At 39.9% G+C, this 26032-nt stretch overlaps 1 protein-coding gene across 8 annotated transcripts in view; it reads right to left on the bottom strand.

The window, feature by feature from the left end:
• The window catches only part of Mpped2 (metallophosphoesterase domain containing 2), a 171555-nt gene that overhangs the window by 114636 nt on the left and 30887 nt on the right, over positions 1–26032 (bottom strand). For 7 of the 8 annotated variants that reach the window (XM_026404332.2, XM_026404373.2, XM_077797495.1 and 4 more), the window contains one exon: positions 9112–9293. In XM_026404332.2, the coding sequence (XP_026260117.1) occupies positions 9112–9293 (182 nt within the window). Of the gene's footprint in view, positions 1–9111; positions 9294–26032 lie in introns of those variants that run through there. The other variant, XM_077797496.1, reaches the window with a different exon arrangement.

Here is a 26032-nt window from a genome sequence, read left to right as displayed (position 1 = left end):
CAGGGCTAATACTGTCTGCCCATATCCACTTCCCTGGACCATTATAAGCATTAATGATCTCATATACTCAAAGGTACTTAAGTCCTTTGGAGGCAAGATGTCATATAAATTAGAGGCATCATAATTAATGTAATTTGAGGAAATAGCTGCCCATCAAACCAAAGATTAGGTTCACGTGGATCACAAAAGACCTAGTCATCATGTTCTCAGGTCACCAACAATTCCTTCTAATGGAACAAAATCCAGTCTTACATATTTGTGCATATTCAACTACTCTGTGTTTAGGTTCATTTTCTTCCCCCAAGTATTTTAACCTAATTCCATGCCAAAACTGAATTCTACTTGTAAAGTTAGCTTTGTCCTTATTGACAAGATGTACTTATATATGAATTAGAATATGGAGGAATTTACATCAGGAGAAAAGATTCTTCATGAAAAGAAGGACAAGCAGGTAATGATGAATAAACCATTATTTGGAGCAAATGAATAGTCTTATCTAATTACAGATAAGTAAGTGGGGTGCATGGTATTCACATGATAGAATATATAGGCTCCTATTGAAATTCTGGAATTATGCTCTAAGAAGGAGGAGAGGAGGAGGAGGAAGAGGAGGAGAAGGAAGAGGAGGAGGAGGGGGAGGAAGGGGAGGAGGAGGAAGGGAAAGAGCAGGAGGAGTTGAAGTGGAGAGGAAAACTCTAAATTGCTTGAAATAGAGAAGGAAAAAAACTTAAATTCTAAACCTAGAAAGGAACTTGGGGAAATCAAACTATGAAAATCGAAAAGTACAGCACATCAGGTATTGTTTTGTGAGCAAACCAAAGATGAAGAAACTCTCTGGGTATTAAACATTCAAAAACAGGAATCAGGGAATTCTGGGCTTTGGGGAACTCTCGGGTATAGTTTCTTCTGTAAATTGTGGGAAAAGTCATCTCATTTGCCCTTCTTGACGCCTCCTACCTTTACCTTTTTATTAGACATGATATTGAGTGATCATACAGTTCCAGTATGCTGCCCCTGCTCACTTCATTTCTGAAACTACTCTCTGGAACGTGCTAGGCACCCCACTAGTGGCCGTTGTCACGGCATCACATCATCATCGTCGTTGTTGTTGTTTTAATGGCATATCCTAACTTTCCCAGTTCTCCAGCTTGAGTTCCTAATAATTTTGATTGTTAAAAAAAACAAACAAACAAACAAACAGAAGCCTTAAACATGCAGACCATGCCTGGTAAACACGTGAAAGAGTCTTAAACATGAACAGGAAACTGCCCTTGATATCCCTCCTGAAGACAGAAGCTGGGGGGCAGGGCTGGCCCAGGAGGGAGGAGTGGTGACCCTGGAGGGCAGAGGGAGTGGTCAGAATGTAGAGGGGAGACCAGGAGAGATGACAGGAGACTGAGACAAGGCACGGGGAGAGGACAGACTCAGCCCCCTCATGGCTGGTTCAGAGGCTAATCAGAGTCTAAGAGCAAGGGCTTGTATGTCTGTTCCAAGGTCCTTAGAAAGGGGACAGTGTCAGATTTCCGGTGGCCAGGCAGGACCACCATGCTGATGCTTTGCTCTATAAATTCACAGTGGCACAAGAAACTACAAAGGCACCTTCCCCAAAGTTCTCTCTTCCCTGTGTCCCTTGGTCTTCTCTGTCCTGAGGTGAAGAGAAACCCAGCAACAGAGCAGGAAGCAGGAATGAGGGCAGCTCTGACATCACGCCAGATTCCGACTCCTGACCATTTGCCACCTGCACGCATCAGGTGTCCTTTGTCCTATTTAACCTCTCAACAGTCCTTGAAAATCAGACAAGCTGAGCACTAATGCTTCTTTTTACATAAGCTGAAGATGAGAATGAACAATGCTGAAACCAGGATTTTAACACAGCCAGACTAAATCCAGCACTCACACTCTTAACCTGATATTGTATGGCCCTTGTACACATCAATACCCACATGCACATATACCACACCACAGTATGCACACAAGCTGTTAAATGTAGTTATTATGTGAATTGACAATCTCATTTATTCACCTGTGTTATTATTTACTTTTTTTTTTACAATGATCATATTAGTTTCACAAGCAGCAAAAAAAAAAAAAGTCTGTGGTCATTTTTTTAAAGCTCTTAAAGATTTGCTGCCAATGAAGATGTTCAAAGACACGTGACACAAACCCTCAACTACTACAAGAACATTAAGGAGAAATTACAATCTTTACAGAGGGAAACCTGATAACATATAATAAAAATGTCTTTTTAAAAAATACATATCATTTGAAGCAAAATTTTATTTCTAGGAAGATAGCCTATAAATATATTTAAAGATGTTTGCAAAGAGAGAGAAAGAATGTTCATCACACCAGTGCATACCATAGTAAAAGAATGGCAACATCTCAGGTGTCCAGTAATAGAGATGAAACTAAATAAATTAGAGTACATCCATATGACAGAATCCTACACCAACGCAAAGCATGGCGGACCAATTTTTTAAAGTTAGTTATAAGATAATATGCACTGCTCCATTCTTTTTTAAAAGTAGCCATTAAACTAGAGCCCCCAAAATTGAATATTTCCTGCTACTGAGTATATTCAAAATAGAAATGAAAGTAAAAATGTTTCTCAAAGACTGCACACCAAATAGCAATTGTTTTTAGAAATAGAATTACAAAGGAATGTGTATTTTCTACTTTGCACATTTTATATATTTATATTTTTATAATATATGCAATAAAAGTATTAATAAATTATAAATTATTAATTAATAAATTATAAACAATAAAAGTATTCTTTTGGGGGAAAGTATTTTAGCCATATTTATTAAAGTGGAAAATTGTTCGTGATATATTGTTTTGATGAAAAGCAGACTATGAAATGGTATTACTATTTTTCATAAAAGATATTTGTGAGCATGTGTATAGGGGCATGCATGCATCTACAGAAAACATTTAATAAGGACTCATACTAAAATGAGTGATTATATCTGTCCATGGATCATTTGGTTTTCTTCTTTTCACTTACTGCTATTTTCTAAGTTACCAGGAATGAGCATATATAATACAGGTATATTATAAGAATAAAACAAACAGCTCAGCCAGAGAAGGCTATTTCTTAAAGGCCAGTTCTGAAACTCTGGGCCGGTAGCAGGACCACTGAAAGGAACACAGTCTTCAGAAAGGGGTAAAATTGATTTGTATATCTGAAATCTGAAATGCTGGTTGCAGTCACACTCTATTATAACCATGCCTAATACAATGCTCCTAACAAATATATATAACCTTCTTCTTGAGATTTTCCTTGGAAACATTTTCATTCTCCTCTTTTGGCCTGGGGAAAACTGCAGCTCTGAGCTTTTAAAAGACAATCCAGACCAAAGAAAGCCATAATTAAAAGTTCATGGCACTGGTGCTGTGTTAAAAGGGATTTCTGACTGAGTAGACTGTTATGTATAAACTTTCAGCTGAATGAAGACCACCCAAGAACCCTGTCTTTCTAATTATCATATAAGAAACTAAACAGCAGCAACAACAAACTCTTCTTAAGTATTTCTGCACAGTATATAGGAATCATTAACAACAGCCAACTAGATGTTATAAATTCTTTGAGGATAAAAGGAATGGGAAGGGAAGGGCCTGTATAGACAGTACTGTGTAATTTTAAAGTTTGGGCCAAAACTGCAAACAGAAAAAAAGTCTTGCACCTTTATGTTCATTGGTTCACTCAGTGATTCAATAAATATTTGTGTACACCGACTATGTTCCAGGTCCTATACTTAGAACCCGGGTTATGAAGGGCACCCATTAGGTCCACAGAGCTATCTGGGAGGGAGAAAGACAAGTGTGATTGCATAACAAGGGGGACAATGTCTGACCAACATGTTCAAGGAAGTGACTAACTATGACAAAGAATCTGTCACAGAGGATGAGAGCGTTCTGGAGGAGAAGGCCACCCCAGGAAACAGGAACAGGATTTGCAAAGGCAAGGATGTGGAAAAGGACACACTGCATTGGGGGAATGGGAAGAAATGGGATGTGGGTGTAATTGAAAGCTGGAAATAAGAAGTGGATATGCAATCAGAGGATAAGACCTCCTAAAGCCCCCTTGTGCAACATCCCACAGCCTATGTGGGATAATCAGGAAGAAGGCTGACAAAGTATTCTGAAAATGAGAGGACAGTGGAGATGAAGTCAAGTGAACAGTAAAGAATACCAAAGAGGCACAGGCAGGAAGAACACAGGGCCAAAGTGAACACGGTAAAATGCTTACAAAATGCGCCTTCAGGCAAAGTGAGAGGAGAAGCCACTGATGTTCAGGGTTTTTTTTTTTTTTTTTAAAAAAAAAAAACCAATAAAAATAATCACACTTTAAAAGGCAGGTACTTTACAGATAACAAGTGTACATTTAAGTCAAGCCTATGATCAGGAGAAATTTTTGCCAAGATTAAAAAATAAAAAGAAAGAAAAAAATAAACTGCTATAATGGTTGGGTGGCCAGGCCTCATTCAGCTCACCCAAGACTATTTGTGACGTACCCACAGGACAGCTGTGTTAGTTAGGCACAGTAGTGCACGCCTGTAATCCCAGAGGCTCAGGATGCTGAAGCAGGAGGATCGCAGGCTCAAAGCCAGACTCGGCAACTTAGTGTGGCCATAAGCAACCTAGTGAGACCCTGTCTCAAAATTCAAAAAAATAAGTAAAACGCGCTGGTAGATGTGGTCCTTGGGTTCAACCCCTGGTACAAAAAAAAAAAAAAAAAAAGCAGAGTTGAGCTAAAATACTAATGGGACTATGGGATATAGCATTTAACTCTCATTCTTAAAAGAATTTTGGGGAAAACATTTATGAATGTCGTCTATTTTCCACATTTCTGCAGTCTCTGGCCATAAGAAGCCACCTACCTCTCTCTCTGACCCTGGACTGGTTCCCTTAAAGACAGCAGCAGAGAGAGGCAGATCGTTTGTGAGGAGGAACTATTGGGATATCCATCCCATCCGCCAAACTAGGGTTTGGGGTCTGTCTGATGGACCTAAAATCAGACCCTGAGGTCACCTCCTTGTGGTATTACCTTAAGGAAGTTACGTTCACCAGGGCTGTTTCCTCGGGAGTAAAAAGGAATCCCGTAATAGCAACTTTGTAAATTATTAAGATTGCATGAAATGATGCATGTGACAGGGGAGGGGACCCTACCACCCACAGACAATGTGTGTTAGTGTTCCCCTTCCCTGCCCCATTCAAATTCCAGTCTCAACTTGATCATTCATCAACAGTGACCCAGGGCAATTCATTCAATCCCTCCGGCCTCAGTTTCCACTGCTATTAAATTAGGAAGCAGAATTCAAGGACCCCAAGGCCTCTTCCAGTTGTAATCTCCCATCCAGTTAGTGTCACTGTCTAGGAGGGAAGTGTGTTTCCAGCCTCTAATTTTAGATATTTTGGTGCTCCCTCTTACAACCCTAAGTCCCTCTTGAAATCCCCAGGGTCAGCCCCTTTTAGCTTCTGCCCATCAGAGTGTATGATGCTGGCTTTATTGTTACCATTTGTACGATTGGTTGAAAGTTGTCACAGATCAAGAATTGTTTTAAGAATGGTGCAATCTTTAGCACAGAGTATATCCTCACAACAACCTTGGGGCACATTCTTACTACAATGCCCATTTTACAGATTAGAACATCAAAGCTCAGGAGTTCAAACAACTTACCAAAGTTAATGAATTCAAGGCTGAACTTTCCCAACTGCTCATAACCCCAACACGCTATTCTACGTTCCTGTCCTTTGTCTGTAGCTGGCTTGAGTTCCATCTTCTTATGGCCCTGAGCTGTGTGTGCTAGTTTATACCATAAAGTACCTTACATTAATAATTTTACATGTTATACCTGCCAGGTATGACAGGGAGCTCATGGCAGGATTCTCAGGCCTTACAGCTGGAAGGTCAAGAAAGCATCAAGATGGGCAGGACCTAAATACATCTTTCAAACCTATGCGCTATTAGCACATTACCAAATAGCTATGCAACTTCTGCATGAAGCTCCCAGGAGCTGCATCAGTTCTTTTAATTCAAACTCAGTCAGAATATCACAGAATAATAAAAGAAGAGGACTCACATTTTAGAGTTAAGAGCTCAGGGTTTACTGCCTGAGTGACCCTGGATAGAATTCTTAGCTTCTCTGCACTTCTTATCTATTAAATGACCTTGGGTAAGTTAACCTTGCTGAACTCGGGCTCCTCATCCATAAAATGGGACTGACATTAGCAACTTAGAGGAATGTTATAGGTGAAGAAGGAGCGCCTGGCCTGTAATAGAAACATTTATCCAGTGGGAAAGTAGGGGAGCTTGGGTTATGACCAGGTTGTTTTCAATGATCAGAGTCATCTAGATGGTAGAAAGATGGAAATCAATCAGAAGTGTAAGTGCCTGCCTGATCTGTGAGACCTCTGCTGCTGAGAGCTGAATGTACCATTGTGGTAAGGCCCTAGGATGATCTGACCTGACTCTGCTCTGCCAGGCTACCTGGCAGCTCTTGTTGGCAGCACCCCTTCCTAGGGAGAGGTTCCTGATTGGGCCAAGTGGCAGAGTGTAATCACACACCATTTCTCACCCTCTGAGCACCATGAGGTTGCCCTGGTAACAGTGAGCTATTCTCAGCCTTCTCGATGGGATCCCAACTTCTCTACCCATATCCCATGGGCTCCCTTTGGTTTCTCATTCTGCACCCCATGCTGAAGTCTCTTCTCCCTGCCTCACAAGATCAGAGGAGACGTAAGAAAAGGAGGAACTGACTGTGCAGCTGGCCTTTAGCATTTTATTTCCTTATCATTTTATTTCCTTAGTTACGGCACATTTCCATTTATGGAGTACTTTTGCCTTATAAAATCTCCCAGTGTTTACTTCTAATCTACTAAATAATTCCTCTGACCTCTTCTTGTTTTTATCCTTTAAATATCTGTTGATGGTTCACTCACCACATTCTCCATTCAGTTATTAATGGCCCACAAAAACTCACTAGCAGCAATCATTTACTGATTAATCTGCACAACAATCCAGAAAGACAGGTAGTATTAATCCTTAGTTCTGCAGAGGGAAACCAAGGGGAAAAGAGGTGCATTCAGTTGCCCAAGGTCAGTGTCTAAACAAGATTATAACCAGGATCTGACCTGTCTCTTGTCTCCTGTTTCTGTGAACACTCCACAATGCAGCTCCCTTCCTCCAGAAAAAGAACTGTCCACTAAGCTCCTGAGTATCTGTGTTGAGATTCAGATGTCATAGAATAGCTTAAAATGCCCAAAATTCACCCCCAAATAATTTTAACTATGAAGAGTTCACAAACTTGGCTAAAATAATGAGGCGATTGTCCTTGAAAGCAAATTTAACAGAGGCAAAAAAAAAAAAAAAGTGAAAAGATAGAAATTAGAGACCCAAACCTGCTACAATGGTATTGAGAAAGTCATTTAACTTCTCTAAATTTCTGCCCCACCTAAAAAAGGAGGTGATTATGCCAGATGGTATTTAAAATGTTACTGTTTTAAATAAGATTGAGCATAAAAGAGCACAAAATAGAAAAGCCCCCAACATCCAGCACTGCTAAGATCCTGGTAAAACCGTTACATTCGTTTTACTGCAGGGAAACAGCCATGGTGCTGTTGGAAAGCAAAATGCCATAAGCAGCAAGAACCACAGGAATTTCACATCCTTTGACCTAGAAATTTAACTCAGACATAATGTTTTATCCTAAGAAATAAGTCAATGGAAGCAAAAAGACATACGCATGGAAATGCACACTTCAATGCCAGTTACCAGAGAAAAAACTGATATCAAAGTAAATGTTCATTTTTGTAGAAAAGTCATACAAAGTTAAGAAACAGAAAACAAGATGAACGTCACATTGCTATTAAAAAGGATAAATAAGAAAATTACATAAAACCATTTAAAATCTTACCAACACTATTAAATGAAAATAGCCAAAAGTAAGGTGTATGTATTCTGACTCAACTGCTTATAAGTTGGATTGATTTGTAACATCACATTTAAAACCAAAATTGTTACGTTATTAATTAGGCTTGTTTATTTTTTTAAATATTTTAACCATGTTTAAAGAATATTATTTCTCTTTAACACATACATTCTTATCATTTAACCAATCATTTAAAAATTTCTCAAACCTTACTCTAGTTTGATGGGAAACATTTTAGTGTTTTTGCCTGAATCTCCTTAATACTTTTTTGCCTGACATTAATCTTCTGTTCTTCATGTTATAATTCCATAGTGTCTTTAGAGTTTCTAAGCTCTCAGAATGCTATACTTCTTTACTTCTTTCTCCCACCTAAGACAATTCTTATAAATATCCCCCCCTTTTTTTTTCTCTTTTTAATGGATCAGGGATTGGACCCAGGCTCTGATGCATGCTAAGCACATGCTCTATCACTGAGCAACACCCCAGCTCCAGATCCATCTTCTCATAAAGATATGAATAATCCCCAGACTGCTTTGCAATACTACTTGCAAACTACCTGACTTAGGACCCAATATTTTTCAGAACCCACAACCCATGGGTGCCTTTCCACAGTTCCAGGGCAGTTTCGTATTTTAGATTTGGTGAGTTTTACAGCAGGATGTGATTTTTTTCAGGGATCGTAGGCACCCTCGAGAACACTTAGAAAAGCTGCTCCTAAACAGCACTGTGCTAGAGCAACTTCACTTCATATAAGGACAGTTACATCCTCTTCCATTTCTTAGAAATGTTCTCTTACTACTAGGTCATTTGTACATCTTTGATCCTAATATCTGGGAAAGATTGCAGAGCCAGTGAATTAAAAATATGATTCTAGGTCTCCTGTGTGCCAACGCATACCCTCATTAAAGCAGAATGAGTGAGAGGAGATCGGTTTCAAAGCTTCCCATCCCTTTGCCCCAGAGCCGCCGAGGCCAGGCACTGAAAGGATGCACAGTAAAATTAAATATCTAAAAATTCATCTTTAATTAACAGAATTGGATTAAAGCTAGACATCACCGCATATCATACGAGAAATGGCTGAGCTGGCTTCCAAGTGCTCTAATTCAATTAGGACGCAGTGAGTGACACTCGGACGGGAAAGGTTAATTGGGGCCGCCAGAACGCAATCATTCCTTACCTAACCAGTCATTAAACTTCTTAACCTCTGAGGGCAGTCCCAGCTCGGTGAAATCGCCTGTGTGGAGAAGGATGTCCCCATAAGGCATCTGGATACCATCTGTTCTGGAGTGTGTGTCTGAGATGCAGACAAACCGCGTGTGGCCCGCTGGTTTTGGAGTGTCATATGGGATGGGGTCGACCCTAAAGTAGACATAACAGATCCCATAACAGTTAAACATATTAGAACCCTGGCAATTGTCATCGCACATACATATCGACTGTTACGTGAACACACCCAAACCAACCAATGCAGAGGCAAAAGGACCCACAGTAACAGGGGACATTTGGGAGTATGAAGCATCCCTCATCCACAACCCCACTGGACAAATTCAAAAAAAGTCTTACTTACCTGGTAGGAAAATTAAAAGGGAAGAATATCTTACCTGGAGAATCAGAAATAACCCAGGAAATTGATAGAGTGATTAATAGTGAAGTTTGGGGATATTGAACCCCAACTGAGGAAGCAAAATTATGCTATTTCTCTCTCATCATGCTTCAATTGATCCCACTACTCATTAGGAGATGGATAACTAATTTATTCCTTCTTAAACATGCATAACTTAAGCAATGAACTAATTTACAGAGAGCCGTCTGCACAGGCTCTGCCAACTGAGATGCGGAGAGACAGCACTTACATTTAATTTCCTTTCCACAACCATTCAACACCTGTATTTTTTCTGTTTTTGCTAAGAGATTCACAAATCAAATTGTGGAGAGGGAAATTGATGCCAAATAACAAGGCTTAAAAAAAAAAAAAACAAAACTGGATGTTAAAAGAACTTTGTCAAGCTCATCTTTATACCATGAATTTATCTGCTGTCCCAGTTACACCTCAGGTTACAAGGAATGCTCAGGAGCCTTGGGCGAAAGATTCTATTTCCTATAAAGTGCGCCTTTTAATGGGTATGTATGTGTCTACATATACATTAATATATGTATGGTTTTAGAGACCTAAGCACTGTGAAATTACACCAGGGCCTAAGAATCAAAAGGCAAAGTGATCAACCCGAAGCCAAGAAAATGAAACAGAACATTCTCATTTAATTGAGTGTAACAAAGTGTACTAAATAAACTTGGTAAAGAAATGCAAATGTGATTCTTGGAGCATACAGTTTTAATTATTTAAGAGGTTGGTAGCGGAGTTAAGGATGTTTTCACTATATTAACTCTCCACTGACAGCTTCCTTTAATTTCTCCGTAGGAATGTCTGCTTACTTTTGGATTATGGGCGAAAAGCAGCAGTTATAAATGCAAAGAGAAGGTCACAAGAGAAGCAAATATGCAATGCGTAGATTAGAGAGTAAAATGTTAAGTAAGGAACAATATTTCATATCACAGCCCCGCCCCGGATAGTTAGCATGCAGCAGAAAACACACTGAAAGCTCTAGATTCCAATACATATTGCCTGACAGGCTTTTTTGTTGTTATTGTTGTTGTTCTGTACTAGTAATAAAGCCCAGGACCTCACACACACTAGCTAGCACTCTGCTACTGAGCCATACCCCATCCCTTTTCATTTTATTTGGAGATGGGTCTTGCTAAGGTGCCCAAACTGCCCTTGAACTTGTAATCCTCCTGCCTCAGCCTCCTTCGTAGCGAGGATTACTGACATGCACCAGCATCCCTGGCCTCTTTTTTTTTTTTTTTTTTTAAGAAATAATCTGTTTTAAGAATGGCACTTTCAGTGAATAAATAAAGACACTGGTATAAAGCCCAGACAGTCTTGCATTTTTTCAATAGTTGATCTTTTAATTTGTTTTATTTTTGTAAGAGAAGAAGGAAATTAAAGAAGAAGGAAAGAACAAGGAAAAGAAGGGAGGGAGGAAGAAAATGTGAAGGGTTACTGGATGGGTCTAATCAGGATTTTAACGTCTACAAAAAAAATAATCCTTTTTTCTGTAAAGGTTATAAATTAATATGCTGCTACCACAGAGAAAGTTCACTAACCCTCGGAGACTTTGCTAGTAACCCAAAGGCCTTCCCAATTACATTCGATGCTGTTTTTTTTTTTTTTTTTTAATTTTTATTTTTTTTTTTTTTTTAGTTCTCGGCGGACACAACATCTTTGTTTGTATGTGGTGCTGAGGATCGAACCCGGGCCGCACGCATGCCAGGCGAGCGCGCTACCGCTTGAGCCACATCCCCAGCCCTCGATGCTGTTTTTATACGTAGCAATGTTTGGTGTCTTTCTCTGTCACGGAGACTAGAGTACACTCCATTTCAGTGGTTCCAGTCTCACCAACAATCATCGCCTGACTTGTAAAAGTACTTTCTCCAGAGAATAAATGATTCTTCTTTGCTGCCACCCTCAAAAAATAATAGGTAATGTCCCAGTACCAAAAGTTAAGATGTTCAATGGAATGGAATTGTCAGGATTTACACTTAATCCACAATATTTGAAAGGACGTTTAATAATCAATCACTGGACCATCAAATGTGAATAAATTCAATATGATGCATGTGTGTACATATGTGTCATAATTTTCCAGTTTTCCTCCTAATGGTAATCCACAGACACAACACCCAATTCTCCCCTTCTGCAATTGGGCTGAACTACGGGCATAGCGACTGCATCAAAGTCCTTGGGAGTCTATCCCAATTTATAGGGACAACACTGTCATCAATTTGAATTTATTAAATAAAAGGTGGCAGAGATGAAATCTTAGTTTTGATTTTCATTTCTCTAATTGCTAGAGATGTTGAACATTTTTTCATATATTTGTTGAATCGATTGTATTTCTTCTGTGAAGTGTCCATTCAGTTCCTTAGCCAATTTATTGATTGGGTTATTTGTTTTGTTTTGTTTTGTTTCTAATGCACTTATATGACTATACCACCAATGTGATTCTACAAAGAATGAGAAATTCTACTCCTTTTATGGATAATGTGTCAAAGTGCATTCTACTGTCATGTACAACTAATTAGGATAACCACCCCCCCACCCCAGTGGCAGATATGGAAAACCCCTCATGTGAACAGGCCCTTACTCTATGCCTCTACCCACATTAGAGCAGCCAGCCATCCCATGGTATAGGACTCATTTGCCACCTTGGCTCCATACTGAGCAGTCAACTTTCTGAGACTCTGGGGAACACCAGTCAGTTATTTAATCACTTCAACCTCCTTCCCCACCTTCCTACCTCCTCCAGAGAAACATTTAAACATCCAGCTGAATTAACAGTTAAATAAAGTCCAGACAACATAAAAGTAGGGGGCAGGTAAAAGGAGGCAAGTGATTCTTCTCAGCTTTGAGCTGGAATGACATGAAGAGTCCAGGGCAAGCTTTGGCTGCCCCATCCACACCACCAACATGATGTCATCCAAGCAAAGTTATATGCCTGGAAAATGTACAGAGGATTGATAGGGAACTGGGGGGAGTGGGGAGCATAAACATGCAAACCCAAATGTAGACAGAAGCCCTGAACCTGGAACACTGATGTACTTTGTTCCTCGAAGGACTAAGGACACAGGAAGAGACAGAGTTTCAGAAGGCAAGACGGACAGCATGCCAGAGCCTCACTGCAGGACTGCAAGGCACCTGGGGTCATAGGAAGAAAGGCATTTCTTCCCACAGACACTCAGAGCTGAAAATAAGACGTCTGGTGGAGTGGGCAAGTTGCAGTGGAGGTCATTAAAGTTGAGACAACCCTAGGGAAACAACTACTCCCAAAATGGGCATCTGATAAACATCTTGAAAAGACAGAGTCAAGACAGCCAGACATTTTCACTCTAAGAGCATGTCCAAGAGAGACCCTGACGCTGCAGGGAGATCCACCTTTTCACATTGTGGGCAGACCCTCACACTCCATTTTCCTCCTTAGTTAACAACTTTACCACTTCCTGTTTATGCCGCTGACTTTGCAGATGACCTAACATTTCCCCCAAGGCATCATGTCAAATATCCTAGCAAGTGAATATCTTACAGAGGCAATCTAACCCCCAGAGCCAGATTCAAATATCAGAGTGAGATTTGCACATCCGTTTGAGGACACCCAGGGGAAAACAAGATGACATGGGAAGATGAGACGAAAACACGGCGTTATAAAATCCCAGAGCAGAAGAAAAACCTCACAGGGCATCTGGTTCAACACTTTATATGATGCTTGAATTTCCTCTACCCCTTCCTTATCTAGTGCATATAAATTTTCATTCCAAGGTTTCCAGAAAAAGGGAGATCCCAAGCCCACGTCCTACCCACAGCAGGATCCGTTTGGGGTTCGGCTAGTTCTACTTGCTAGAAAGTTGCTGTTCTAGATTCTGCACCTCTAGGAAAGCTGAGCAAGGCCCAAAGACTTGGCCTGGAGCCTGAATTGTTGGGTAACTAGTTTGGCTGAGTCATTTGCTTTGGGCAAATTTATTAATTCCTTTGAGCTTCATTTTTTTTCTCATCTGTAAAATGGGAATAATAATTTGCTACACCACTATGAGGATATTAACTGTCAATATACAGGATCTGACATAGAATGCACATTCCAAAAAGAGAGATGCAGAAGAGCAAGGGCGAAATGTGTTCGACTGTTACAGCCAGACTGCGAGGCTCTGAATCCCACTCCACGCATTATTAACAAATCATATTAGTGATCCAGTATCAGGATTGGGTGTAGGGATCAGTGGTAGAAGGCTTGCCTAGCCTACTCAAGGGCCTGGGTTCAAATCCCCAGCACAGAAAAATGTGTGTGAGAGTGTTTATATATATCAGAGAAATAGAAAAATTTAATTTCTTTGATCTCTCTTTCTACAATAGAAGATAATAATAGCTACTCTCAAGAACTTTGCAAAAATTCATGAGAGGGCTGGGATCATAGCTCAGTGGAAGAGCACTTGCCTCACCTGCGAAGCACTGGGTTTGATCTTCAGCACCACATAAAAAATAAATAAAATAAAGGCATTGTGTCCATCTTCAACTAAAAATATTTTTTTAAAAATTAATGGGAGATCACATACACAATACCTAGCACAGTACTGGACCCATAATCCAGTCTTTAAATTCATTATGTTCTTCCCCTTACTACTTCTTTTTTTTTATCCCTTTATTTTATTTATTTTTATGTGGTGCTGAGAATCGAACCCAGGGCCTCATATGTGCTAGGCGAGTGCTCTACCACTGAGCCACAACCCCAGCACCCCCTAACTACTTCTTATTCCTACGTCTGCACTCTGAAATCGTCCCTTTTCCGTGTGACAGTTCTTCAAATATTTGAAAACACCTATAATGACCCCTTGAAATCTTCTCTACTCCGTTTAAGCAGTCACAGTTTGTTTTACCTTGTGTGGTGTGGTATCTGGTGCCCTCAGCAATCTGACAATCTCCTCCTAGATACAACCTCACCAGTCATAACCTTTCTATTTGCAGTGTCAGAATTCATGGCCTGTGTGAATTCATAGACCAATGATCCATTCATCAAAGACAAATGCTAAACCAGGCCATGGAGAGGTGACAGTGCTGGATTTGCTGGCAGATTTTCTTAGGGGAGGACTGAGTGACCATCTTAAACTGTTTTCTAATTAATTCTCCAAGTTTTGTGCCAAGCCTCGAATCTTGTTCTTGATGCTTGATCATCAGATGGTTATGTATCTCCTTGCATATTCAAACAAATAAACCACTCCCATTTATTCAGTCTTGACACATTACCCATAAAAATATATGATACATTACTGCTTCCATTATGGAGTTCTCTTCTGACCATGTCTGTTATTTTTTGCAATAACACATTCATTCAGTGTCATTGATAGATTTTCAGAGAAAAGTTATCATGTGGTTTCCTGCGTCATGGAGTTCTTCTTGAGACCATATGTTTAGTAAAACCCTTTGTGCACGCAATTAACCTGTATTTCCATGTGAGAAATAAAGCATTATCCTCACTGAACATTTAACAGGATTTCAATGTGTTTAGCATCTCATAGTCCTCTTTAAAACCCCAATGTTGTGCTTATGCGTTCCACTGACTTTATCTATAAAAGTCTTCCAGTGTAACATGAGAGCTTTCATTCTTATCACAAAATTTAGATAGCATAAAAGCTAAAAATTTTTTTGTGATGTTAAACCATCAAACCTAAACATACTCTGATAAGAAAAATGCAAAACCTGTAAGCACAACAATGAATAAATAAATACCAGGCTTACATTAACAGAATCACAGAATTTTTATAGTAGAAGGGACCTTATCTAATCCTCTGCTTAACTTTGTTGAATATCATCTTTGTGATCTTTGTCTTACTTGCTTGTAATATGACTTAATTTGGGTTAAGTGTGTTATAATTTTACACAAGTCATTTTTACTTTTGCCCTGAATAATATCATCTATGCAGTTATAATTTGGACATGTCGGTTTCATTTTTCAACTACACGTCAAAATAAATACATAACTATTAATATTTTGTTTAAGGTCTGTCTACTCTAAAGCATCCTGCCTAACACCAATAATATATATTCCACACTTTGGAAAACTGATCAGGTTTAAAAAGACTCACTTTAACAAAAGGAATCAGAGCTGGAAATAGAACTCAGGTTTCCTAACTTCTAATGTACTTCTCTTTCCATCCACTTAATTTTGAAAGCTAAAATGTTTCTGCACTTGGAGAATAAAAATGAGTTTAGCTATAACAAAGTGCCAGAAAATTGATCTCCTGAACTCTGGTGGGGGGGGGTCATTAATAACTACAGACACTGCTCAAAATTACTACAGTTCATTGACAAAATTTCCAAGGTTTAGTTTTTCCTGTCATGAACTAATTTGCCATGTTGGTTATTCAGTCAAATGGAGGCCTCTAAAATCTCAAAAAGAAATGCATATTTCGTTGAGGGAGGGAAAAATATATAAGTTTGATTTTTAGAACACTGGTGAAGATGTATGTATTTGTCATTTGTAGAGATGTCAAGTCACAAGTGAAAAACAACTATGTCCAAATTTTCTTTTCCTAACAGGTCTCTAAAGAGGGACAACTTTTACTGACAGATAAACTTTCTTATCTGGTTGTGGAGTCCAAGGACTTTTGCACTCTTCCTATATTTATTAGCAATCAGCAGTGTGCCCCTGGACAAGTAAGTTCCCTTACTTTAGCCTTTGTTCCTCAAATACTGAAAGAGGGACAAAACCAAGGATCCCAAGGTTCCATGGTTAGCCACCTGGCGTATACACTGCCCATTCACTGGTGAAAGATTTCAGAAACAATGCAGTCTGTGAAGTCTCTTAAAACATGTCTTTTTGCTTTGCAATTTTATTTCCTGCTTTCCCAGACAGTGCAAAGGTAAATGCATTCAGATCCATCCAAATATAATCAGAATTAGAATTCTTTTTATGATGAGAAGTGAAATTACAATTTAGGTCTGTACACGGAATTTTCAGATGTATGTAGTACCAAAGGAAACAAAAAATCCAGAATTCCAGATACCACACAAAACCAAAATGAAAGAATATGTTACTGAACTATAGTACATCAGAAATGGGGCTGTTCATATTTTCCTAAAACTACAAGCTGATGAAATTCTCCGAGCTTAGCTGTCATGCTCCAGAACATTCCCGGTGCTGAAACATAGTAAGCATAGCAGAACCAGATGTACAAATATACTCACATTTGTACCAAGGGCACTGCTTTCCTTTAACTGCTGAACTGCTGTATCAACACTGTTCTATCACCAACTAATTATAGCTAACAAAGCCCACTGCATGAAGTGTGTGTCTCCTCTATTTTTTCCGACTACAAAAGTACAGTGCTGACATTCAATGAATATTAAGTGGTAACAATTCAATTCTTTGAGCACTGCATGCAATATGAATTCACCATCCTCCCAGTGCCATTTGAGGTGTTTCCATAGCCATCAGGGTAGCGGTCTGTGTCAGCCACTAAAGCCCTCAGCTGCCATATTGTTGGGTTATAAATAACCCACTGGAGATACACCGTCCAGAGTTAAACGTTTCTCTCTTCTGTCTTGACAACCAAGTTAATCAGCTTAAAATTCTGGGTAATGGCCCTGAATTAGAGAAAAGAAGGCACACGCAGTCTTCGGAGCTCCCATTATTCCACACATCCAGTTGATCGGGTAGTTGATTAACAACCATTTCTTATGCACCTACCTATGGTAGGTTCTGGGAGGACAAAGAAGCTACAAGCATGACTCCTTCAAGTCTGTTAATTGAGTATGCAAAACATGCTTATTAACATAACCGGTAACAATTCAGTCATTCACAAGCATTTACGGAGCACCTTCTGTGGGCCATTGATGATGTTAGGTGCTGGGGAAAGAGGTATAGACAAGTCTGAGATGGTCCATGTGATACATAATGGATGATTTATTATTAAACAATGTGCAAAGTGTTGTAATCAATAATATTTGAGGTGCTGTGAGATATAGGAGAAAATACCTGGCATAGCCTGTGGGCCAAGAAAGGCAGGGAACACTGGGCACAGAACCCAGGGCAGCAGGTCAACTTCAAATGAGTGGGACAATGGATCAACACTCCTGGGGTCTCAGAAAGAAAGGGCAAGAGAAGGCATGAGTCTGGGACTTGGAAAGGAAACAAGCACGGGCCTTAGGAATCAGAAAAAAAAAGGTCTGTCCAGGCCATGACAAGAGTGGTGTGGAAGTATTTAGCCAGCGTGGAGACTTGCTGGGTGTGGCTGGAGCACAGTCCCTAGGAACAGAAGACTTGAAAGGCTGGTACAAACGGAAGCTAAACCTGGGAGAGCCAGACGGTGGGGCCTGAATCTGGAAGCCCCAGGAAACACCTTTCTCCCCTGCCCAACAAGAGGTGAGGAGGGTCACAACGACAGCTGACTTTCAGAAAAATGATTTGGCTCCATGTAGGATGGGGGTTCAGCAGAGAGCACTGGAGGAAAGGCTGGCTCAGAACTGACTGCAAAACCCCTAGGCATACAATGATGAAGCCATGGCTCAATCCCAAAGAAAAGAGAAATGAAAGAACTTGAAGGAAAGGCCCTGGAAAACCAAAGACACCATAATAATCGTGCAGATGTATACTGTAAAGGAGGACTAAAGGAACAGTCAGAAATGAACCACAACACCGACACTACGAAGTCTATTGTCACTCCAAATCATGCCCACTTTTGTCACCAATCTGAACACTAACGTGGAGTTGGGGTTTTTTTGTTTGTTTGTTTGTTTGTTTTTAAGAAAACAACAATAATGGTAATGATGAGGCAGCGGGTAGATCTCATCTTTTTCCCATCTTACACACAAGAACACTGAGGCTCAGGTTAAGCAATATGGCAAAGGCACCGGGCTAGCAAGTAGCTCCGTTCCATCTGATGGCTCAGCATAGGCTTTTATCTTCCATTTATACAACACACACATCTAAGAACAGACTCTGTCCTAAAGCAGGGCACACAGTTTCAAATCAACTTCAAGAACAAAGGGTAGATTGTTTCAGACACTGACCCACCTGAACTGTGTCCTCACCTAGCTCTATCCAGTAGAAAGAACCTCAAGGGACATCAAAAACACAAATAATTCTGTTTTTTTTAATTGTTGCAGGGGGAAGAGGGTACAGTTCACGAAGAATGTTAACTCTAATGACTTGTGCAAACAAGATTTTTTTGTACTCAAAGTCTGCAAAAATGGGACTAAATGCCATCTTTCTCTACCTTTCCAACTCATCAAAGCCAAATTTTCCAAGGCTTAATGGCTTACAAGTAGTTGTTAAGGGGCCTCATTGTTTAGTTAATTGCGCTCAGCACTAGGGCAGGTAAGCACCAATGCAGGTAACTTCATATTTGCATGGTTAATGGACCTTCTTTAAAGTGTGTGGTCATTTCAGTTGGTCTTAATGGTCTGAATATTTTCTTCCAACTTTGGATTGAGTTGATATACTCACTTTTACAGAATTGGTCATGATTAAAGAAAAAAAGACCATTTTATCCAAGTATGAAAAGTCATTTAAACATGTTTCAAGACAAATGCATATTTATAAGACCACTTAACATGGTTGCAACATTTGATGACCTTTCAAAAATCAATCCCAAACAATCAACTTTAGACAGTATTTGTCTCTCTGGATACTGTTTTGTGGTGATAAAAAATATATATACTTTATATTATCCTATCTCATCCTGTATCTTTATCCCTTTGCTGATCCACTAACTAGCCATAAAAGTTACATGGATCCCACACAACTGAAGAACCCATAGAATACTCTCTTCCCACTCTGGAAATAAATACTACTTTGGTAGAATAGTTCATAGCTTATGTTTCCCCGTGAGTATCACAGGGCTGGCATATCCAAGTTATAGACATGATGGATGACTTGCCCATGATCACTTAACTAGTATGTGGCTGACAAGAGAATGAAGCATAGATCTGACTGCAATTCCAGGAGTCACTTTACTTCTAACAATAGCACAGGGAAATAACACCTACCACATTGTGTTACAGCTTCTGGTTAGCACTGGCCAAACCCTGTCCAGAGTTTTCCTGGTAAGTGACATTGGCAAGGTCTACGGACAGGTGTGACTGGTAAATAGTCCTTCTCCCCAAGCTTTTGAATTAACGGTTCTATTCACTGAGTCCACCCATCACAAACCTTAGTCCAGAGGAAAAATCCCACCCAATGCCTGTTTGGTAACATTTCACTGGAATACAACCACACGGTTTGTTTAAATATTGTCTGTGACTGCTTTCAAGATACTAGAGCAGAGTTAAGAGTTGCAACAAACACCATATGGCCTGCAAAGCATGAAATATTTACTACCTAGACCTTTAGAATATAGGTCACAGGAAAAAAAAAAGTTGAACACTCCCAAAGTCAGTGAGATCTGGGAGTCTACATAAGGTCTTCAGAGGGGAAAGGGGAGGGGAATGTAGGAAACCAGGGGAGAGGGAATGATTTGTAGGAAAAGAGGAAGGGGCCCATGGGAAAACAGATGGGAGGCAGAGTAGCTTGTGACAAGTTTGTCTGCAGGTGTTGTTAACTTCTGGTCTCCTTTCCTGTGATAAGAGCTGATTTTCCCTGTTACTCAAACTCCAGGGGAGGGAACTGGTGACAACTGAGTGCCTTTTGCAGGACCTGTCTTTAGCCAGATAAGGGGAGCTCAGAGAGAGCCTCTCTCTGCATCTGACATTTTTTAAGTGCCTTAGCTCAAAATAATCGATATACCAAAGTGGCATATTTGGAGTTGGTACGTCCAGGACTCTTTCAAAGGGAAAAAGTGTGTTCACTCCTGATTTAGTTCCTCAAGGTACATGTATTAAACCACAACTTATGTCAAACACCTTGATAACTGCTCTGTTTGCCAATAATAATACCTAATATTTAGCAGTGTGTACCTACCAGGCGGGCTTTTCCTATATCATTATATTCAATTCTCTCAAAATCTCTGTGTAATATTTGTGTGAGTGTGTGTGTATGTGTGCACGTGCACATGGGTGTGGTATGTACACATGTGTGTGGACTTTTTTGTATTATTTTCCAAACTTTACTTAAGGTCACACAATAAGCTTGAGAGTTGGATGTGGATCTTGCCTGCCTAAACCATGAGCCTATATTCTTTGCTATACAATACTATTTCTTGGGGGTAGAGGGGGAAATTTGACTTTGGAGTAGGCAACCTTTGAATGCAGTGCTGAAACCTCTAGGGATTGTCTGATCCTGGGCCTTATTCGTAGGGCTACTTGACAACTTGTAACCTGTAGATAACGGAAAGCAATGGAAATTCTTGTCTATAGAGCAAACAAATTTTGTCCAGTGGAGGTTCAAGCGGCTTCCACCCTTGCTCTGCCTCTATTTGTAAATCTATTTCAACATTATTGTATTCCACATAAACTTATGGTTCTCCTGGGAACTTTTAACAACTTTCTTGCTTCTATCATTCCTCAAGAAGTTCAGTAAAATTCTGAACAAGTGCTCATTTTACATCTGTAGGAGAGTTGATTTTTAAAGATGATCATTTGACAGAGATCCCAAGATGTCTTTTTGACCATCTTGAATCTCACCTCTTCATTTGGGAGTGCATACATACCAAAGTGTGATCCATAGGACTAGAAAGTACACATGTGTATGTGCATGTGAGGGGAGGGAGAGTGAGAAGGAACTTAGTGATTAGGAGGTCCTCATTGATGGATCAAACGTCGCTACCACAGGGGTGGGCTTCTTATCTTGAGAAAGGATATGTCATAAAAACAAGTCTGGCCCTCTTTTATTTTCTCCCTTTCCCATCTGCTTGTCTTCAGCTTCATGATGATGACACAGCAAGAAGGCTCCCACCAGGTACAGACACCTTGATATTGGACTTCCTAGCCTCCATATCTGTAAGAAATATTTTTTTTCTTTATAAATAACCCAGTCTATGGTATTCTGATAGAGAAACACAAAATTGATCTAAGATAGGCATGTAAAGAGCCCAGTGCTCATCAAATGCTCTGTAAGTCTGAGACATCATTATTGAGGTTATTCTATGAGAAGTATCGATGAAAGGAATCAGTTCTATTTGGGGAAGTCCTCAAGAAAAGAGTGTATATTTTAACTGGGCCTTAAAAGTTTAGTAGTTCTCCAAGCAGAGAGAGTCAGAATAATGTCACTCCACATAAAAGGAACAGTGTTTAAATTTCAAGAGTGTGAGAGAGAGATAAAAAGGTCAGGGAAGGCGAGTCATAGTGCCAAATTTACAGAGAAGACAATTTCCCAGTGGGCACTGCATTGGTAAGGTGACCTGAATTTTCCTAAATTTGTTAAACCTTGTACCTCTCTACTTCCCTGCTGTACAAGGATTACCAAAGTCAAACAGGAATAATCCAGATAAAAATCTTCACAAAATCTGGACACCAAATCCATATAACTGCAGTTATAACTATTCACCTGGTTCAGAAACAAGTGGTTATTTTATCCCAAACTTTATGAACAACAAAAAAAAGTATTAACCAAGAATGACTGAGTCCAAAGTATGAAACATATTTTACACAGACAAAATTTTATACAACATACTTTAACGGTTAGCTTACTTTAAATCCATGTGTGTACTCATACGCGCGCGCGCGCGCACATACACACACACACACACACACACACACACACCCCTATACACCTATGAAAATAACACAAAAATCCAGTTATACCCCATTCTAATCCTGGACAGATCTGCTTTCTTTCTGGTTGTGTGTCCATTTCTACATTTTATTGATCCCACAAAGGTTCACATTGAAATTACCCCTCCTATTCTATTTCAAATCTGTCATTTTTCTAAATGCTTTGGATAATTCTTGGTTCTGTGTCAACATATGCTAAAGTTGACTAGAAATCTTCATCTACTTCTGTGCATGATTCCCACCATTCTTCTCTTCAGTCCTTCATACACTTATGCAAATGCTAAAGAGTGGAAGAGCCTCTATCTTCAAGTGTGCATCCTGCAAAAAACGCTTATTATAATAGAGACTTGCAAGTCTTCTAAGACTCAGAAACAGCTCTCTCCTACTCAAGCAATGATGGGTAAGATGAAAAGGGGGTTAATCTACTTCAGTGTTGTGGAAAGAACATAACTTCATCAAAAGAAACCTTGGGGGGAAAAAAAGAAAAAAAAAAAACACCCTTACTGGGTACTACCTGTGCCTTGGTATCAGATATCATCCCAGCCCCAGTCTCCAGAGATTCTGCCTTGTGGTCCTTTCAAGCTCTCTTCCTCATAAGAGGTGAGCACGTGACTGCAGTCATCCATAAAAGCTGAAGTGAGTGTACTTAGCTAAAGGGCATTGCAATAATTTTTCTCTTCCACGTGAGAAAGTTAGCCTTGAAAACTCTCTGGCTCCCTGCCTGTTTTTAAATCATCTTTTGGGGAAGGGTAGCTAAGGGGGCATGTTAAGTTCAAATCTGTCCCCTTCCCACTCCTATATCAACTGCTGTTTTAAAAAGTAATAATAAAAACATGGAAGTCCCCCATCAAGCCTTCAGATTAATTTTCAAAACAGTGTCAAAGACTCAACATTTTAATATGCAATACCCCCAAATGCCCACTGTAGGAAAGCAGTCCTAGCTGTTAGATTAAATCTGATTGACAATGGGGCTGGTGCAATAGTTTGGAGACAATGTGATCCTGTAGGAATCTAGGGTGACTAGACCTGAGAAACAGTCCTTGAAAAGATTCACAATCCCCAGGTACAAATCAGCCTCTGGTGGCATCTTTCTTGCCGTTGCTGTAGCATGGTGCCAATCCTAGGAAACCCCTGGAGAATGTTGAGTCCATTTCAATGAGTGCTGCAGGACTAATGTAATTTCACTTTGTTTGCCCTGACTCTTTATTTGCTTTAGAACCCAGAGCCAGTAAGTATTCCCATATGGTCCTGCAGAGTCGGCTGAGGCAAAACTTTGCCAAACCCTGATGGCAATTTAGATGCAGATGATTTTTATAAGCACATGGCTGGAGGGGTACCAATACACACACCTGCCCTTGATGCTTCCACAGCTTGCAAGGTTGAAGGAATTGGCTCTTTCCTCCACTCCTGAGTACAAGAGTAAACTTCAGCCAGGCCTGTCAAGAAGCGCCCTATTAACCAGAAGGCACAGCCTGCGAAAAGATGCAATAAGATCTCCTGCCAGGTCCAGTCAGAGCTCGCCCTTTCTTGATAAAAGGCCACAAATCAGACTGATTGGTGAACCGAACGGCTAGGTTTCTGGGTGGAATCTTTTTCTCACAGGGGATAAAGTATAACTCACTCAACTTGTTCTATGCAAACTGAACTCCTGTGGCAAAGCCTCAGTTATGACTTCAAGTAGACTTAATTACTCTGTCCCTCTGGCTTGTCTGCTGTTCCCTTCCACCTTTACTACGTATACTGGTGGAGCCCCTCATGCTTCTGGGGGAAAAAAACTGCCTCATCCATCATTTTGTTTCATCTTTACCTTATAGGAAACTGTAGTTATTCCCACTGGAGTCCCAGATCCAGAAGAGCTAAGTGACTTGCTCAGTGCCAATGTTAGCGGCAGAACTGGATCTTCTCAACTCCCAGTAATAAAATAATAGCTACCATCAATGAATGCTATAACCGTGCCTCAGGCGCTGTGCCAAACGCTTTATGAACGTTACATCATTTATTTCTTGCAAGAACTCTGTAAGGTAGGTACTATTAATCCCATTTTACAGATGAGAAATACTGGGCTATGAAGTTAAATTATTTCCCCAAGGTCAGAGACTCCATACAGGGCAAAGCCTCAATTACAAAGGGAGTCTGTCTGCCTCCTTGGCTTATTCAGCCGCCCAGGCCAGTCTTTTCTTCTAAGAAAATCCAATGCTAAGCTGAAAAAATACAAATGTTCTTCAAATTTCAAATAAATTACTTTTAAATATCTAATAAACTTCTGAAATTCTAGTTTTGACAACTTGGGTAATGTCAAACAGAAAACACTCACTAAAAAGTGCTATCTTTTTCAGGTGTTTTTACTGGGTCCAAATATCACTGGCTCCCAGCTCTTATTTCATTTAAAAGAAAAACAGATGGTTTAATATAAATTCCTGCATGAATTTTACTAGACTCCCCAGAAAACTTTATGAGCATAATAAGTTCTGGAGACAAATGACAGGGATTTAAATCCCAAATACACAAACTGACAACCTGTAGAATATGAGTAAGTGGCTCAACCTCCTCCTCCAGTTTTCTCACGTTGGTTTACATTAGGGGTAAGAATATGTATTTTGTGAGATGTTGTGAGAAAGTAATTGAATTCGCCGAGCACAAGGTAAAGGACCAGTAATTGTTGTAATGATTACAGTTTTGTTGTTGTTTCTGTGTCTGCAAAACTTCTCAGGATGGCTGTAATTTAACCAGGTGAATGAAACTAGAATATTCTCCCTGATGAAAGGTTCCAAATACATATCTCTTATAAACAGATAATAAAGCACCCCATGCCCTGACTGCAAAAGAACGTGCCATTTAGTGAGTCATAAGCCAATCCCATCTCTTAAAGTTATTATTCATCTGGTACCATTAAAACTGTCAAGTCTTCTATATCACCTCAGCGCCTGTGTCAAATGGGTGTTATTCTACACAATGGAATGTGTTAATTCAGTCCAAGAAGAGTCACCTGAGAAACCAGAACAGTGAGGCACAGTGAAGTTTTCTAATCCTCAAAGAGAAGTTTCCCAAAAAAATATGAGAATTTATATTTCTGCTGTGAAAAAGCTTTTTTTTCCCTTAATTACAAAATAGATGCTTACTAAAGTTAGGGATAATTAACTTTTGTATATTAAGAATGTGTATAAATAAAAAGCAAAGAAAGATGAACCAACCCATAATTCCGCTCCCCAGAAATAGCTCCTGGTAACATCTTAGTACCTTTCCATTTCCTCTTTCTGCTATGAATTTTTAAAAACATAACTGGGATCATTTTACACTCAAAATGTTATATCCTGGGTTTCATTTTTTTCTCCACTTAAACCATTTTAACACCAGTGAGTTCACTGTTAACTGCAGGCTCTTTATAAACATTTTCACTGGCTATGGGATATTAAATGGGTTAGTTTTGTCATCATTTTCTTAACCATTTCCCTTTGCCAAACTCCCCCAAAAGGCTTTTAAGCTGTCAAGTCCAGACAAGATCTCTAGACACACAGCCCTAACAGTGGGGGCTGCCTGTGGTCCTGAACTGGGCCATTTCGAGCATCAACTATGTAACTTCTCTCTGTGAGAAACACCGTGGGTCCTACTCTTCAAATGCCAACAGACCGTGAATCCAGTGATGTGTGAACCCCAAATGCCAGTAGTTCTGGTCAACAATTATAACAGCTCCTCTAAGATAAATAAAAGAACGTTCTGGACAGCCCTGGCCACCCACAGCAAGCACACGGAGAAGCACAAACACCTCCCACCTTTGCAGGAAGGCAGATGTAAGTGGCTTCTCTTCTCCTCTTCCCAAGCTCAGTTTATTTCCAAAAGCGCCATT

This window comes from Urocitellus parryii, chromosome 4 (assembly GCF_045843805.1).
Source record: "Urocitellus parryii isolate mUroPar1 chromosome 4, mUroPar1.hap1, whole genome shotgun sequence".
Taxonomy (NCBI): Eukaryota; Metazoa; Chordata; class Mammalia; order Rodentia; family Sciuridae; genus Urocitellus; species Urocitellus parryii.
Note: the sequence above shows the minus strand (reverse complement) of the source record. Positions and strands in the feature narration are given on the sequence as shown.